The sequence below is a fragment of the Camellia sinensis genome, chromosome 6 (genome assembly GCF_055761805.1).
Source record: "Camellia sinensis isolate YWXY chromosome 6, ASM5576180v1, whole genome shotgun sequence".
Classification (NCBI taxonomy): Eukaryota; Viridiplantae; Streptophyta; class Magnoliopsida; order Ericales; family Theaceae; genus Camellia; species Camellia sinensis.
The window spans coordinates 68,640,949-68,655,250 of NC_138966.1; the positions used below are offsets into that span (position 1 = coordinate 68,640,949).

Genomic DNA, 14,302 nt, shown 5'->3' on the forward strand with positions numbered 1-14,302 from the left:
ATAAATAAATAAATAAATTTTTTTGAACCAATCAGAAAACAGTGGGGGTGGTGGGGATCACTCCCACTGGGGGTCTAGGGCATTTTTCTTATCGATCCACTACAAGAAAATGCACTTTTAACGACCACTTTGTCACTTTCTCGCTCATCACTTTGTCTCTGTTTCTCTATCTTTCTTCTCTATCTGTCTCTCACTCATCTCTCCCTCTCACCACCCATCTCCTCTACTACATTTACCACTATTGCAAATGCCATTCCACTACCACCACTACTACCACTGTTGCCACTCCACCTCTACGATTACCATTACTACCATCATCGCCACCACTCCCTTACCACCACTACCACTACTACTACCGTTACCTCTCATCCACCACTGCCACTCCATCTCCTCTGTCTGTCTCTCCCTTTCTCTATGTGTCTCTGTCTCTCTTCTCTCTCTCTCACTCATCACTCTTCTCTGTCTGTCCGTCTCTCTCATTCTCTCTGTGTCTCTGTCTCTCTTCTCTTTCTCTCTCTCACTCATCACTCTTCTCTGTCTGTCCGTCTCTCTCATTCTCTCTGTGTCTCTGTCTCTCTTCTCTTTCTCTCTCTCACTCATCACTTTTCTTTGTCTGTCTGCCTCTCTGTTTTTCTCTGTATCTCTCGTCCATCTCTCTTCTCTCTATCTCTTTCATCTATCTTCTCTCTCTGTCTCTTTTCTCTCTCGCTCTCTCGCTCATCTCTTTCTGTCTCTCTCTCGTTTATCTCTTTTTGCTCTTTCTCTCTCTCTCTCTCTCTCTATATATATTTTCACCTATTTTTCATCTTCCTTTCTTTCTTTTCTTTCTCTCTCTCACTCATCACTCTTCTCTCCCTGTCTGTTTATTTCTCTCTCTCTCCCATTTGTGTTCGCGTTGCTCACTATTTCCATTCCGTCTTTTCTATTTACTGAGCTCCCTCTCAATTTATCGATCCACTACAAGAAAATACACTTTGAGCACCACTTTGTCTCTCTCTCGCTCACTACTCTGTCTCTCTGTCTCTGTCTCTCTCTCTCTCCTCTATCTGTCTCCCACTTATCTCTCTCTCACCACCTATCTCCTCTACCACTTTCACTACTACTGCAAACGCCATTTCACTACCACCACTACTAACACGGTCGCCACTTCACCACTACGACTACCATTACAATATTTTTCATTAAAATATTACCCCTACTTCTACCAAATAAAAAATAATAATAATTTTTTTTTTCATTAAAAAAAAATGAAACAAATAAATTTTCAAGCTTAGTAACCAAAATAAAATAATTTTTTTTTAAAAAATTTTATTTTAACAAAAAATAAAGTTTTTTTTGCGACGACAACCCCTCTCTCTTTTCTTTCTCTCTGTCACTCATCGCTCTTCTCTGTCTGTCTCTCTCTTTTTCTCTGTGTCTCTCGTCCATCTCTTTCCTCTCTATCTCTTTCATCTATCTTCTCTCTCTGTCTCTCTTCTCTCTCTCTTTTTTTATCTCTTACTTATCTCTTTCTGTCTCTCTCTCGTTTATCTCTCTTCGCTCTTTCTCTCTCTCTCTATATATATATATATATCTTTTCACATATTTTTTCATCTTCCTCTCTCTCACTCATCACTCTTCTCTCTCTGTCTGTCTATTTGTCTCTCTCTCTCTCACACTCATCTATCTCTCGCTCACCACTCTGTCTCTGTCTCTGTCTCTCTCCTCTATCTGTCTCTCACTTATCTCTCTCTCTCACCACCTATCTCCTCTACCACCTTCACCACTACTGCAAAACGCCATTTCACTACCACCACTACTACCACGGTCGCCACTTCACCTCTATGACTACCATTACTACTACCATCGCCACCACTCTACTACCACCACTACCATTATTGCCATTACTACTACCATTACCTGTCCTTCACCCCTGCCACTCCATCTACTCTACCACTACCACAAATTTCACCACTAATTTCCACTACAAGAAATTAGTCTTTTAGGGACTAATATTTAAGGACTAATTGAATTTGGTCGCTAAAAATAATCTTTTAGGGACAAATTAAAATATATGATAACTTACTTATAAGATTATAAAAATGACTATTAATATTCTCACTTAATATTTACATAAGTTTTTGAGACTAATAAATTTGGTTGCTAATATATTATTAACCTTTTTAGAGACTAAATATTTTTGTCATTATCAATTAAAAACATTTTGTGACCAAATATCTTAATCATTTTAACCATTAAAAAATCGGGACTCACTTCAGCCCTAACAGGATTTGCTAGCAATCAAAAAGTTGCAACTCTCTTTCTCTCTTCAACGAGTTTGCTCTCTCTCTAGAGCTCTAATACAAATTGGAAGCATCCATGGCAGATTTGCTCAATCTTCTTCAAATTTTGGTGCGTTTCTCTCTCTCTCTCTCTCTCTCTCTCTCTCCCCGCATATACACATATATATGATTTACAATATTGATTCGATCATCTCTTTTTCTTTCTCTTCATCATTTTCTACATCGCAATTTTCAATCAATGGAAGATTTCATCATCGATTCATTGAAGAAGAATCTCAGTTGTTGATTTACTTCTCTTCCGAGTTCTCTCTCACCTGGTATCGAAAACCCTAGGTCAGTACTCTCTAAACTGTTAAAATTATTGATATATATGAAGTTTAAAACTCTGAAACTCTGATTTCTAAATATATAGGGTCCAAGTAAACTCTGATTTCTAAACTCTGTATCAGAGTTTTATATATGAAGTTTCTGATCTTAATTTCTGTAATTTTTATATCTTTTTGTGTTTTGTGATTGTTGTTCGAGTTTCTATATATGAATTTTTCTATATATGAATTTTTCTATAATTTTTGACCTGATGGATTTGATGAATGATTTTTTTTTTTACTTCCCATTCATTGACTGATTGATATTAGAAACTTCATAATATGTATATCTGTTACTTTCTTTTTTCTTGATGGATTTCTATCTTGTTGGTGTTTGATTGGACTACTATAATTTTATATTTTGCTCACCATGTATTTGACAATATGCCTAATGATGATACTATGAAAATATTGAGTGTGTTCCATAGATATGAATCACATAGTTGCTTTAATTGTTGGTGTTACACTTATTATACTATAGTGAGAGTTATAACTTGAGTTGCTCAAGTTGGCTTGCTTGAGGTGCACCTTTTTGTGTAACTTAAGCTTCAGATACTTCTCCTTTTTGTGTTTCCTTATTGCCTCCAAAGCCTAACATAGTTTTTAAATTTTCAGGAAATAATAAACATATTGTTCTTCATTAGATGTTTATAAACATGAAAGGATGATGTTTCAGAATTTGCTATCTTATGGTGTCACTCCTTACACATTGTCTTCCATTAAAATGCTTCTTAATAAGCAATCATGCCCTTTCCTTTCATAGGTTAATTTAAAACCAAAGGTTCCAACCAAAGCTGTATGTGCAGAGCACTTGAGTTGAGAAAAGAAATATTGACTTTATTGAATCTTCAGAAACAGGTACTTCTACCTAAGGTTCATCTTGAATTTGCATCTTTTTTCATTGTTCAAATATTTATATAATTTAAGTTTGCAAATGTTCCGCTGTGCTTTGACTGATATTTCAAGGTTGTGAATTTTCTTTATTGTGCTTTGCCTTTTTATAGTTTATAGAATCCTTAAAGTGACTTTAGGCCATGTTTGGATCTTAAATTTATTGAGGGAAAGCAAAATGAAATAAAAAAAGATAGGAAACGAGACTAAAGTAAAAGGAGTTAAATTTATTTATTTATTTTTTAATGCTTTATCTGATAGAAACAACTTCTTGAATAAACTTGTAATCTTCACATTTACCAGCAACTTATAGCAAATTAAACTAACAAATCTCTAAATTCCTAACTTCCACAAACTTAATATCCTATGAAGTTCTCTTGTTGCCTTTTGATTTAATATCTTGTGTTTCCTTCTCTTTGTTTCAGATATTGATTGTGGTAGCACTTGGGCAAAGTTTGTCTGTTTTATTTGTTTCTAATGGCGGTATGTTAGACAATGACACATCGAATGGAATGATGAGAAATCTGCTCCTTTCTTTCTTTCTTTCTTTCTTTCTTTCTTTCTTTCTTTCTTTTCCTTTTGCTTATGTTTTTGCTTGGGTCATTGTTTAGATTGAGAAGCTTTTAAAGATGAAGCTATAGAAGAAAAGGGTGAGCGAACCAATGTTTCTAGTCACTCTCAAGTTTGCAGTCAATGTTTCTAGTGACCTTCAGCAATTCGTAATATAAATTCCCTTGTTTATGTGAAGTTCTTCTTTAGCCATCCTATAATTTTTAATAATTTTAGACTTATACATATCATTCATGGCTCTGTTAACATTTGTTGTTATGCATAAGGGGTTTTTGTCTAGTTCTACGCTGTGATGTTTATTCCCATTTTTTTATTTGTTACCTTCCCCAAGTAAGTATGTGAGATTTAGTTAACTAACTCCAAAATCCTATTTGTTCAAAATGATGAATAAATTACGGGCTCGTTTTATCGAGTATAGACCTTAATCTTGTTTGAGAATTTTCATCAGCGTTGGATATCACAACTTTCATCTTATTTTTAATTGACTTTATTGTATTTTTCTAGATGGATGATGATCATTATTCAGAATATGTTGTTTCTAGCATTTCAATATCTAATGATTATCTTATGAAAATCCTAATAATGGATGGGACTCAGTTTATTGGTGTGTTTTTGTCAAGACTTCTTGTAAAAGAAGGCCACCAAGTATCAACCCTTCTCTTTACATTTTAACATTTACATGTACTGATTTTCTTTTCCCAATTGTTTTAACTTTCTTAACCATCTTTTCCACCTTATGGTATGCAATTAAAATTGGGTTGACAAATTCCTACACAGATTTATATTTGATGACGTCTTTGACTTTTTAATAAACAAGTTTCATCTATCAGTTAGTCAATTCAATGGAGCTATTATTGACAATGATACTTGAAATCCATTAATAAACAGAGGCATATTTGTATGTTCACTTCATTTAAATTATTTGATGTACTAATTACGCATCATATATCTAATCTTATCTACCAACCTAAAATTCAAATGAAAATATGTTCATATGACTCTTTCTGTTTGTACCTGTTTGTTTGTTATTTTGAAAATATGTTCATATATATATATATATATATATTGTAGATCTATAAATAACACAATAAGTAGTTCACATTTTTGTTCGATTGGTCTGCACATTGTCATGGATGCAGTTTTTCTATAGGTTGATTCTTCATCTTCTTCTTTATTTTTTGTAGATTTCTGCTACTTTGAAGACATCGATTGGTTAATTCACTCTCTATCAAGGTATTTCTCTATCCTTCAAGTAGCATTGAGTTTTTAATACAGATTGTAGCCAAAAATTAGTTTTAATGTTGAATTAATAAAATTAATTTAACTCATTCTGTTTGACTTTTGTTTACTTCATCCTTTTGATGTGAATTTTAATTATAGGTATTTCTCGATCCGTTTGATATGAATTTTAATCTAACTCAGGTTTGTTAAGGGAACCAGACCATATATGTTACCTGTTCTGTGTTGGCTGGAACATCTTTGGGGAGAGGTGAAGATCCTTGACAAGGATCTGATATTGGTGAAACTTCACTCATTTCCTCACCTGCAGAATTTTCTTCTTCAAGCTATGTCTCTTAATTGTTTTCTCTATTTTTTTGTTTGCCCCAGGTATGCATTAGATGATATTGGTTCTGGATCTCATGTGCATCTCAGTTTGTGTCAGAGTTGAACCCATATGAATAGGTAGTTAGGTACTAACAGAGAAGTATGATTTTTTACCAGTTCTGTTAAAATATCTTGTCTACATAGAATTATTTTTTAAGCATGCAGTTATATTTGGAAATTTGATGGGTGTACTATTGATCTTGAGGAAAACCTTTCAAGGTGATGTTTCGATCGCTTTCTGTTCTGCATGAAGAAAGCAGATATCTCACAATAATTTCAGGGAGCCACTATTCTGCAGAGACTTTTTCCCAGTTAATCATTGGAATTGAAACAAACAGATCCTTACATTTCTACGTCTCCCTGCAGACTTGAATCGATGCTCCCTTTTTGCTAAATTTAAATAATGCCCTTCTGTGCAAATTCTTTTTGCCCATTTCTTCACTTCCAAATTTATGCAGTTTGAAGGATCAAAATTTTAGTATGTTGTTGGGTTTTTGAACTTCAAATAGATGTGTATTAAATTAACAAAAAATAATATAGTTTGTTTTCTGTAATTTCCTTGTTCAACTGTTATTGGAATGTAGTTATGATTGCATAGTGCCCAATATGTGGAGTGGAGCATACCAGTGCTGGGGAAAAGAGAACAGAGAAGCACCCCTGAGAACCGCATGCCCACCTAGGGTTGTAAATGGTGTTGTGAGCAACTTTGAGATTAAAGTATTTGATGGGTGTGAAAATCCACACTTGGGGCTAGCTGCTATAATTGCTGCTGGGATTGATGGCCTTCATAGACATCTGAGTTTGCCCGAACCCATTGGTAAGTAGGGTTATATGATTGTACTATACATCGATTATTTGTTAGTGTTTTTTCTGTACGTTATTTCCAAATATTTTTTTAGACATACCATCCATAAGTCCCCCATGTTTCATGTCCTTACAGCTCTGGCACTTAATCAAAAAAAAAAATCCTTTATGAATTATGTGAAAGAGTTCAGATTCAACTGTATCATTCCTCTGGCAGTGTTCATGCCAAATATTCATACTTGGTTCGATATGCATTAGTTCATGGTATGTGCTATGATGTTTCCAAAAATATAAAAAGTGTTTTCCTCTTTTTTTCCTCAGAAATCTTTATGTGGAATCTTCCAAGGGTCCAAGCCCATCTAGGCCCTTTGATTCCAAATTTTTATCTTCAGATGCATTACTACAATTTGGAGTCTAATAGAAGTCAAATAATTTTTTTTTAAAAAAAATTTCTTTCAATTTGCCCCAAAAATCTGAACTTTTATTCGCTTCAAATGCCTTAGTTAAGTTCTTCAAGGTTGATATCCATTTTTTGGATTTCATCTACATCTCTTTTACATTTTTGAACTTTGTTTACACTTGTGATTATGATCATGTGTGTAGGATTTTCATCATTTCTCTATGACTATAGACGGTGATAAGCTTTTGTGGTCGTGGAACAACTAATTGTTTAGGGCATGTTGCTCTTGTAACTGAACTGGTGAAGAGGTGGTGCGAGAGAAAGACAAAGTTGAAGTCATATTGAACTAATTTGATCTTGTTTTGGGATTTAACTCATATAATGAACTATGTTGAAGTGAATTTGGATACTTAGAGTTTTGATTTTTGTAATTTGTTTTTTGTATATACAAGAATAGATTTGATCTTGTGTGCAAGATTTGAACTTGTTTTTTTTCTATATACAGAGATAGATTTGGGCTGTGGATGTCAATTTGTAGCTATGAAATTGAATGTTTTCAAAATGATAGATTTGTAGCTATACAGAGATAGATTTTTTCATTTTTGCTACATTTTGTGGTTGGTATTTCATTATAAAACTGCTATAGTATTAATTTTTTTATTGGGTAATTCATTAGAGACATTCTTTATTGTATATTTACATGAAATTTACATATAGTTCCAATAATTTATTTTTTTCATCTAACACTTTCCCTGTTAACAATGCAGCCTGTTCTTAGGTCTTATCTTCCTGCCACAAGGATCTTTCTTCTTTTCTGAAGGATTGGCCTTCCGCAATTTGCCGAGCAATGCAAAACCTTCGAGCTTCTTTTTTTTATGGATATAGAATAAAATGGGGATCCTTGGACGCAGGTTTTTGACTTCGGTTGATTTTATTGTTGTATTGAGCTCAATTATTGATGTTATTTGTAATAGCAACTATATTGTTGTCTGCAGTGCAATTGTTACAAAGCCAAATGAGTCTGTGAGGCTCATTGTAACGACTTTTATTGGAGTTGTTTTTGGCTTCCTGATAAGAGCATCATTTCCAACACTTCCATTAGCCAAGGTGCACAAAGTATTCTCTTTCCTGTCTTTGTCTATAATTCCTCTTTGCTTCTTGTTAATTTTATTTGTTTTATTCAGATTACATGATGAATATTTTCTTTTTGCATCCAAATTTGGCAGTTGAATGTCCCTTCCAGCCTTCTTCTTCCTTCAATTAATCTTTCCTATAATAAGGACAAAAATTCAACATTTTTGAATGCTTGGTTGTGACTTGACATTTTCTACATTATCTTGGTATTTGGTTGTGATTGGATTTTGAATTTATGTTGAATGTGTTTGTGTGGTATAAATTGAATTGATGAAGTGTAAGGTTTATATATATAATAAATTTGAGTTTTTTTTTTGGGTGAATAAGACATAAATAAAAAAACAGAGATTACACAGCTACAAGGGGCATACCCCAGGACCTAACGAAAACTATACAAGAATAAATGAAAAGACCAAAACACACAACCAGCAAACAAACCAAACTAAACAGGACTAGAAACTAACAAGACATAAGAATTAGAGAAAGGACATGGGAAAATATAAACCCCCAAAAATGTGTTCATGAGCCGCATAATTCGAATGAGGATCATGAACACATCCAACAGCGACCCATCTCAGTAAAAACCACCCCACAAAACAGCTAAAACCAGCAGAAAAAACAAAACTAGCAACCATGTACATCCCACACGGCTAGGCCAAAAAAGTGACAACCCATAAAAATATTCATAGTCCATACAAGCAGACCATCTAAATTCCAAACATAAGTATCTGAACAAAATGTAAAAAATTAAGTAAGAACAAGTTTCCACAAAGGCGCTCCAAGCAGCCATCACACCAAATACATAAACTCTCGAACACAACCTGCGCAGCAAATGAGTACCGGCACAGCCACAGTCATCAAACAAAACGCAGATTTTCCTTCCCTTACATGCCCAGCAGAAATGGAGCATTGTAGCAAAACCTGAGGAGCCATGAACCATTGAGTCCAAGAGCCAGTCATCACAAGATAAGTGACGCCAGTGCTGACCCATGCAGTCCAAGTCATGCTCATACATTATAGTAGACCCTGTAAGAACAGCCATGAATAAGTACCTCCAGCAAATAAGATACCATCTACTATGAATTAAATCAGTAACAGTGCCCTCAATATAGGATCTCACACCACTCGACCCACAATTTAGAGACTCACACCACTCGACTTGAGCTTCCTTACCCTGCAAATAAAGAATTATAATATATATTAACATAAACAAATATGGTGGCTGACAACACTCAACCCTCATGTAAAGTGACAATTTAACTTCTCTCATCACTCAACCCTCAAAGATATGTATGCAACCACAGTGAACTCTGAACAAACCTGCACAAGACCAAACCATTATGCAAACACACAATGTTGCTCACCTACACTCAACCCACATATATGGAACTCACATCACTCAGCAGCCCTCCCATATCTGATAATATGGGGCTTCAATATCATTGTTGGCAGGTTCCATTGGGCAAGAAACCAGCTGTCACTAGCAGAGTTAGGCAAATTCTTAATGGATAGCATTCTACTTCTCACCATCTGGATTACAGATTTAATAACCACCTCTTCAGGCTTACATTCTTTGTTAAAAACACGATTATTTCTCTCAATCCAGATGTGGTAGATAGAGCACAAGAAAGCATTGCTAAGAATATTAGCCCTAAGAGAATTACCCTTGGTTTCTTTTGTAGCATATGTAACAATATCAGGCCAATCCAAAACAGGCCACTTCATGTTACATTTGCCTTCAATAGCACCCCAAACTCTATTAGTAAAACTACACTTAAAAAAGAGATGAGAATGACTCTCTCCAGGGTCAAGGCAAAAAGGACACTGTGAATGAGGAGATAAACCAAACAGCATTAGCCTATCTCCAGTGTATAACCTGTTATGGATAGCAACCCAGACAATAAAACTAACTTTAGGAATCCTATGAGGGCCCCAAAGGAGTTTATGCCAGACCACTCTGTCAGACCTACTTCTCCAATGATTCCATGAATGGAGAACTTACCATCCGTAGTGAGTTTCCAGGTAACTTGGTCACACTTAGAAGGGTTAGGTTTGCAGCATTCGGGAGTAGATGAGATCAACTCCTGAATTTCCCAAGAATTAGGGATAGGCCACTTCCAAGAATGACCACTGATGATTTGACTGACTTTGGTCTCACTGTTGAGGCAGGAATCATACAAAATCCTGTCCCCAAACTTTTTCCATAGAGGACCAAGAGGATGCCAATTGTCATACCAAAGGAATGTAGAATCACCACAACCAACTTGGTGGTTAATTAGAGGAGACAACCAGTCTCTAAGAGGTGCTACTAATTTTATAGGTAAATTTTGGATTTCTAGTATTGTTGATTTGAGATATGCATAAATTCCTTAATTAAATTTTCTTACTAGAGTCCTGGTTTGATTACTGCTATTATCCCTAGCAAGTTATATTTTATTGTGTGTGAAATTGCTATTTTATCGATCAACAATAAACTTATCATGGTTTTTACATTATGACATATATAAGAAAAGAAATATATGAGTTTGTTAGAAAGTTGTGACACAGGGGAGTTGAGTTGCTGCTGATTTTGTTGTTCTGTTTTCTTCCTTTCTTTTTCTAGTTGCTCTTAATTGGTTCCCATCAGAGAGGTGCAGTTGTAGCTGTTGTTTACTCACTGGTTTTGGTGCTTGTAAAGAGGTGCTACTACTGCTGTATTGTTGCTGCTAGTGGTAAACTGCTGATGTATGGTTTGGTACTGCTAAACTGTTTATTTTTCAATTGTTCCTTTTCTTCTAGGGTGCTGGGCCCTCCGTTACATAAATGTAATATGCATTTGCAGGCTATGAACTGGGGCAGTTGTGTGGACTGGTTATCCGGGCAATTCTCTGGTCATTCTTTGGCCACTAGTGCTAAGAAATTAATGCTTACTTGTACTATTTACTGTATCTGGCAGAAGAGAAGTGCTAGGTTCTTCTCATCTGTTTGTACTCCTGCTAATGTGGTTGTGAGAAAAGTTGAATCTCAGGTTAGGTGCAGGCTCTTATCTGTTAACAACTTCAAGGATGATGGGGATAATGATTGGTTTATGGACTCATGGCATTTTCCTCATATAGTGTTGAGAGCACATGCTCTTTGAGTTGTTTTTACTCTTACTTCCAGTGTCTCTATATATATTGTTGTGTGTTTGGATCTTCCTCTTGCAGGTCTCCTGGATAAGTCCTTTGGAGCTGCCTCATTTTCCCCTTTGTATTCAGGACTTTGCTGGTACTTACTTAGGGATGTTGTGGGTTGAGTGATTGTGAGCCTCCACAGTTAGTATTGTGATGGAGATTATTGAGAGTGAGTGCTGAGAGGCTATATATGAGTGTTGTGTAATGTGAGACATCCATAATCCTATTATCTTGCTCATTATTTTCTTTGCAAGTTGTCAATGCTGGTCTCTTGTAGGGAGAAGGGTTGAGATGGTGAGGCTCTATAGCTAGGTTTTTGTGGGTTGAGTGATGGTGAGCCATATAGTTTACCTAATTCTTTTCTGCAGGTTGTCAAGCTGGTCCTAATTGTAAGGGAGTTTTTTTTGTTGAGGGTTGAGTGATTGGTTAGCCCTCATAAATTTTTTTGGAGTGTTGTGTGTTGCATCTTGAGGGTTGAGTGATTGAGGACTATTTGTTTCTGTGGGTCTACTCTACCCAGTCTTGCTGTCTATTTGTAATGAATATTTGTTAGTGTGTCCTTGTTGAGTTGTTACACATTGGTTATTGTATCTGTTCAACCCCCCATAGGTCTATAATATGTGGTAGTTCAAGTGTACAGATGCATTTGTCTTGGGGTTGGTCTTGGCAGAAGCTTGTTGTGATGGACTATGTTGCTATTGGTTGCTGTTCTGCTGGCTGTGGTATATGCTGAATTGCTGCTGTTGAGTTGAAATTTGTGTAGTTCATGTGTAGATACTGCCCATGGATGGGTGTATATGGTTCTCTGCTAGTTGTTGAGTCTGTGGCTCCACTTGTGTGGCTTTGCTGGTGCTGCTGTCTGTTGTCTGCTGTTTGCTGTCTGTCGTCATGCTAACTGTGGTCTTAGCTGTGTTTGTGGTTCATGCTGCCATGATGTTGCTACTATATTTCCTTTCCTGTAGCAGTGTTGTTTTCTTTATAGTGCATGCTCTGGTGCTGTCTGTTGTTGCTTTCTTCTTGTATTTCGGAACTGTATGCTGCCCAACCTTTGTTTTGTTGCTGTTTCTTACTGTCTTCCTGCCAGTAAGAGGTGGCTAATCTGCTTGGTTGGTGCAGCAAATTGGGCTAGTTTTTTGATTGGGCTCTGTTTTTTTGCTGATCCTAATGGACTTAATTTGCATTTTTGTGTTGTTTTCCTTTCTTTTTTGCGCCTTTTTGTGTCAGTTTCTGTTCGTTTGATGACAATGTTGTCTGGCTAAAGAGCCTTTTGTTTTTTTCTCTGTCTGTTGTTAGTTTTGTGGTGCCTGAGGGATGCCTCTTGTAAACCTGTATATGTTATTGTTTTTAATTTATAACTTATTTACCTAAAAGAAAGAGAACCCACAGTTTTGGCTCTATGTTTTGTGATTTATTAATTTCCTTCAATGGTTTCATCTTGTTTTGCAGGTCTATGAGGATGAAACAGTTTCTATTAACCCTTAGATTTATTTTATATTTTTATATTTTTGGCCTTTTTGATTCAGGGATCCACAATTGCTGATCTTTCAGTCTCTATTACACGGGTTGAGAATTACCAGCTGCCTCTTGAGGCTCCTCCCCTAACCCCTGTAAGTACCACGGCTGTTAAAAATAATACTTTGGTATCTGTTTTTATAATACTATTTTATCTATTCATTCTAAAAATTTATAGATAATGCGAATGTAAAAAAAGTTGGATGGGCTAATGACAGGTGAATTGGTCATGGACCTACTCACCTGATCCTGAGGCCCACATTGTAGTTTTTTGGAAACCTTAGTCGCTTTACTCCTAGAAGGATATAAAACCAAAGAAAATTATCAGTGAACAAGAAAAAATAATAATGATGGTGATAATAACAATAAAATAAATAACCTACTGATTGTAGCAGCAAGCAGAAATAGGTCAAACCCTCTGATGTTTTAATCAGTGAAGAAAACAAACTAGAAAACTTTGAAAGTGATTATATATTTGAAACCAGGTGAACTTATAGAGTTATTACTACTTTATTGATCTTATTAGCTTGTGAATTTCTCTCTATGATTTTCATGATTTGCCCAAGCATTATTATTACTAAAGCAATACTATGAATTGCTAACAAACACATTCAATGTCATATCACTACATATCGGAAAATTTTGTATGGAGGGATTAAGTATAATGATATTTGATTTAACATTCATGCAATAATTCTTGTGAATGTGTGTCACTCTAACATGTCATGCTTGCTTGACATTGATCATCACATATACAGTCAGTTGATGCATAACCACAGCAGAGTTGATTGATTCCCATATAGGTTGATAGTTTGGTTTTGGAGTTACTAAAAGGCAATTTGTGTTTGTAGCGGTCTCTGAATTAATTTGTATTTTCATTTTTCAGGTCAGAAATTAATTAGAAAGATGCAAAATATAGTCAAAGAATTCAAGAAGTTTGTGCTTCAAATTTTTTGGTGGCTGTGGGGAAAGGATCGGGGCAGTTTAACAACTGGATAAATTACATTATTTTTGGTGTGATTTAAATGTAAGTTTATAAATTAATTAGTAAGTTTATTCATATGCTTCTGGCGATTTTTATATTAATTTGTTTTTTTATTTTTCAGGTCAGAAATTTTTTGGAGAGATGCAAAATATGGTCAAAGAATTCAAGAACTTACTTTTTTCAAGTTTTTTATTTTTTATTTTTTAATGTATGTAATCACAGTTAATTTTGTTTTTTATTAATTTCTTTGTATATACTTTTAAACATTTAACTTTCATTTATGAAATATATGATATTATTTCATTCAATATATGGTTGTGATTCAAAATATAGTATATAGTGTGTATTACATTATTCAAATGAGCGTGCAAAAATAATATTGATTATTCTTTAAATATGTCAAATTTTTTTTTATCACAGGTTTTATTAGTTATTAATCACACTTAAAAGGTGTGATCTAAATGTTTTTAATCACACTTAAAAGGTGTGAACTAAAGTTTTTAATCACACTTAAAAGCTGTGATCTAAATGTTTTTAACCACACTTAAAAGGTGTGATCTAAAGTTTTTAATCACACTTAAAAGGTGTGATCTAAAAGTTTT

The 14,302-nt window shown here is 34.9% G+C and overlaps 1 protein-coding gene across 9 annotated transcripts; it reads left to right on the forward strand.

The window, feature by feature from the left end:
- Window positions 1-2,252: 2,252 nt before the first annotated feature.
- LOC114315991 (uncharacterized) lies at window positions 2,253-14,028 on the forward strand. Of its 9 annotated transcripts, none has more exons than XR_014332417.1 (13): window positions 2,253-2,391; window positions 2,528-2,615; window positions 3,411-3,505; window positions 3,964-4,021; window positions 4,150-4,257; window positions 5,293-5,341; window positions 5,531-5,627; window positions 5,717-6,530; window positions 7,685-7,828; window positions 7,913-8,024; window positions 10,654-12,810; window positions 13,602-13,742; window positions 13,822-14,028. XR_014332417.1 is itself a non-coding variant. In XM_082873920.1 (12 exons), exons 9-12 carry the CDS (start codon window positions 7,809-7,811, stop codon window positions 10,877-10,879), a joined length of 261 nt encoding a protein of 86 aa, XP_082730046.1. In that variant the 5' UTR covers window positions 2,253-2,391; window positions 2,528-2,615; window positions 3,411-3,505; window positions 3,964-4,021; window positions 4,150-4,257; window positions 5,293-5,341; window positions 5,531-5,627; window positions 5,717-6,530; window positions 7,685-7,808; the 3' UTR covers window positions 10,880-11,135. The 9 variants fall into 9 exon arrangements, 4 of the variants coding, with proteins under 4 accessions (XP_082730046.1, XP_082730043.1, XP_082730044.1 ...); XR_014332418.1 differs by having other exon boundaries at window positions 4,150-4,188; XR_014332421.1 differs by lacking the exons at window positions 13,602-13,742; window positions 13,822-14,028 and having other exon boundaries at window positions 5,717-5,791; window positions 6,298-6,530; window positions 10,654-10,775; window positions 10,873-11,135.
- The last annotated feature ends 274 nt before the right edge of the window (window positions 14,029-14,302 follow it).

Coding starts and splice junctions, on each gene's coding strand:
- LOC114315991 (XM_082873917.1), top strand. Junction 6,531..10,653: donor GAGTTTGCCCGAACCCATTG/GTAAGTAGGGTT, acceptor TTCTTTTTCTAG/TTGCTCTTAATTGGTTCCCA.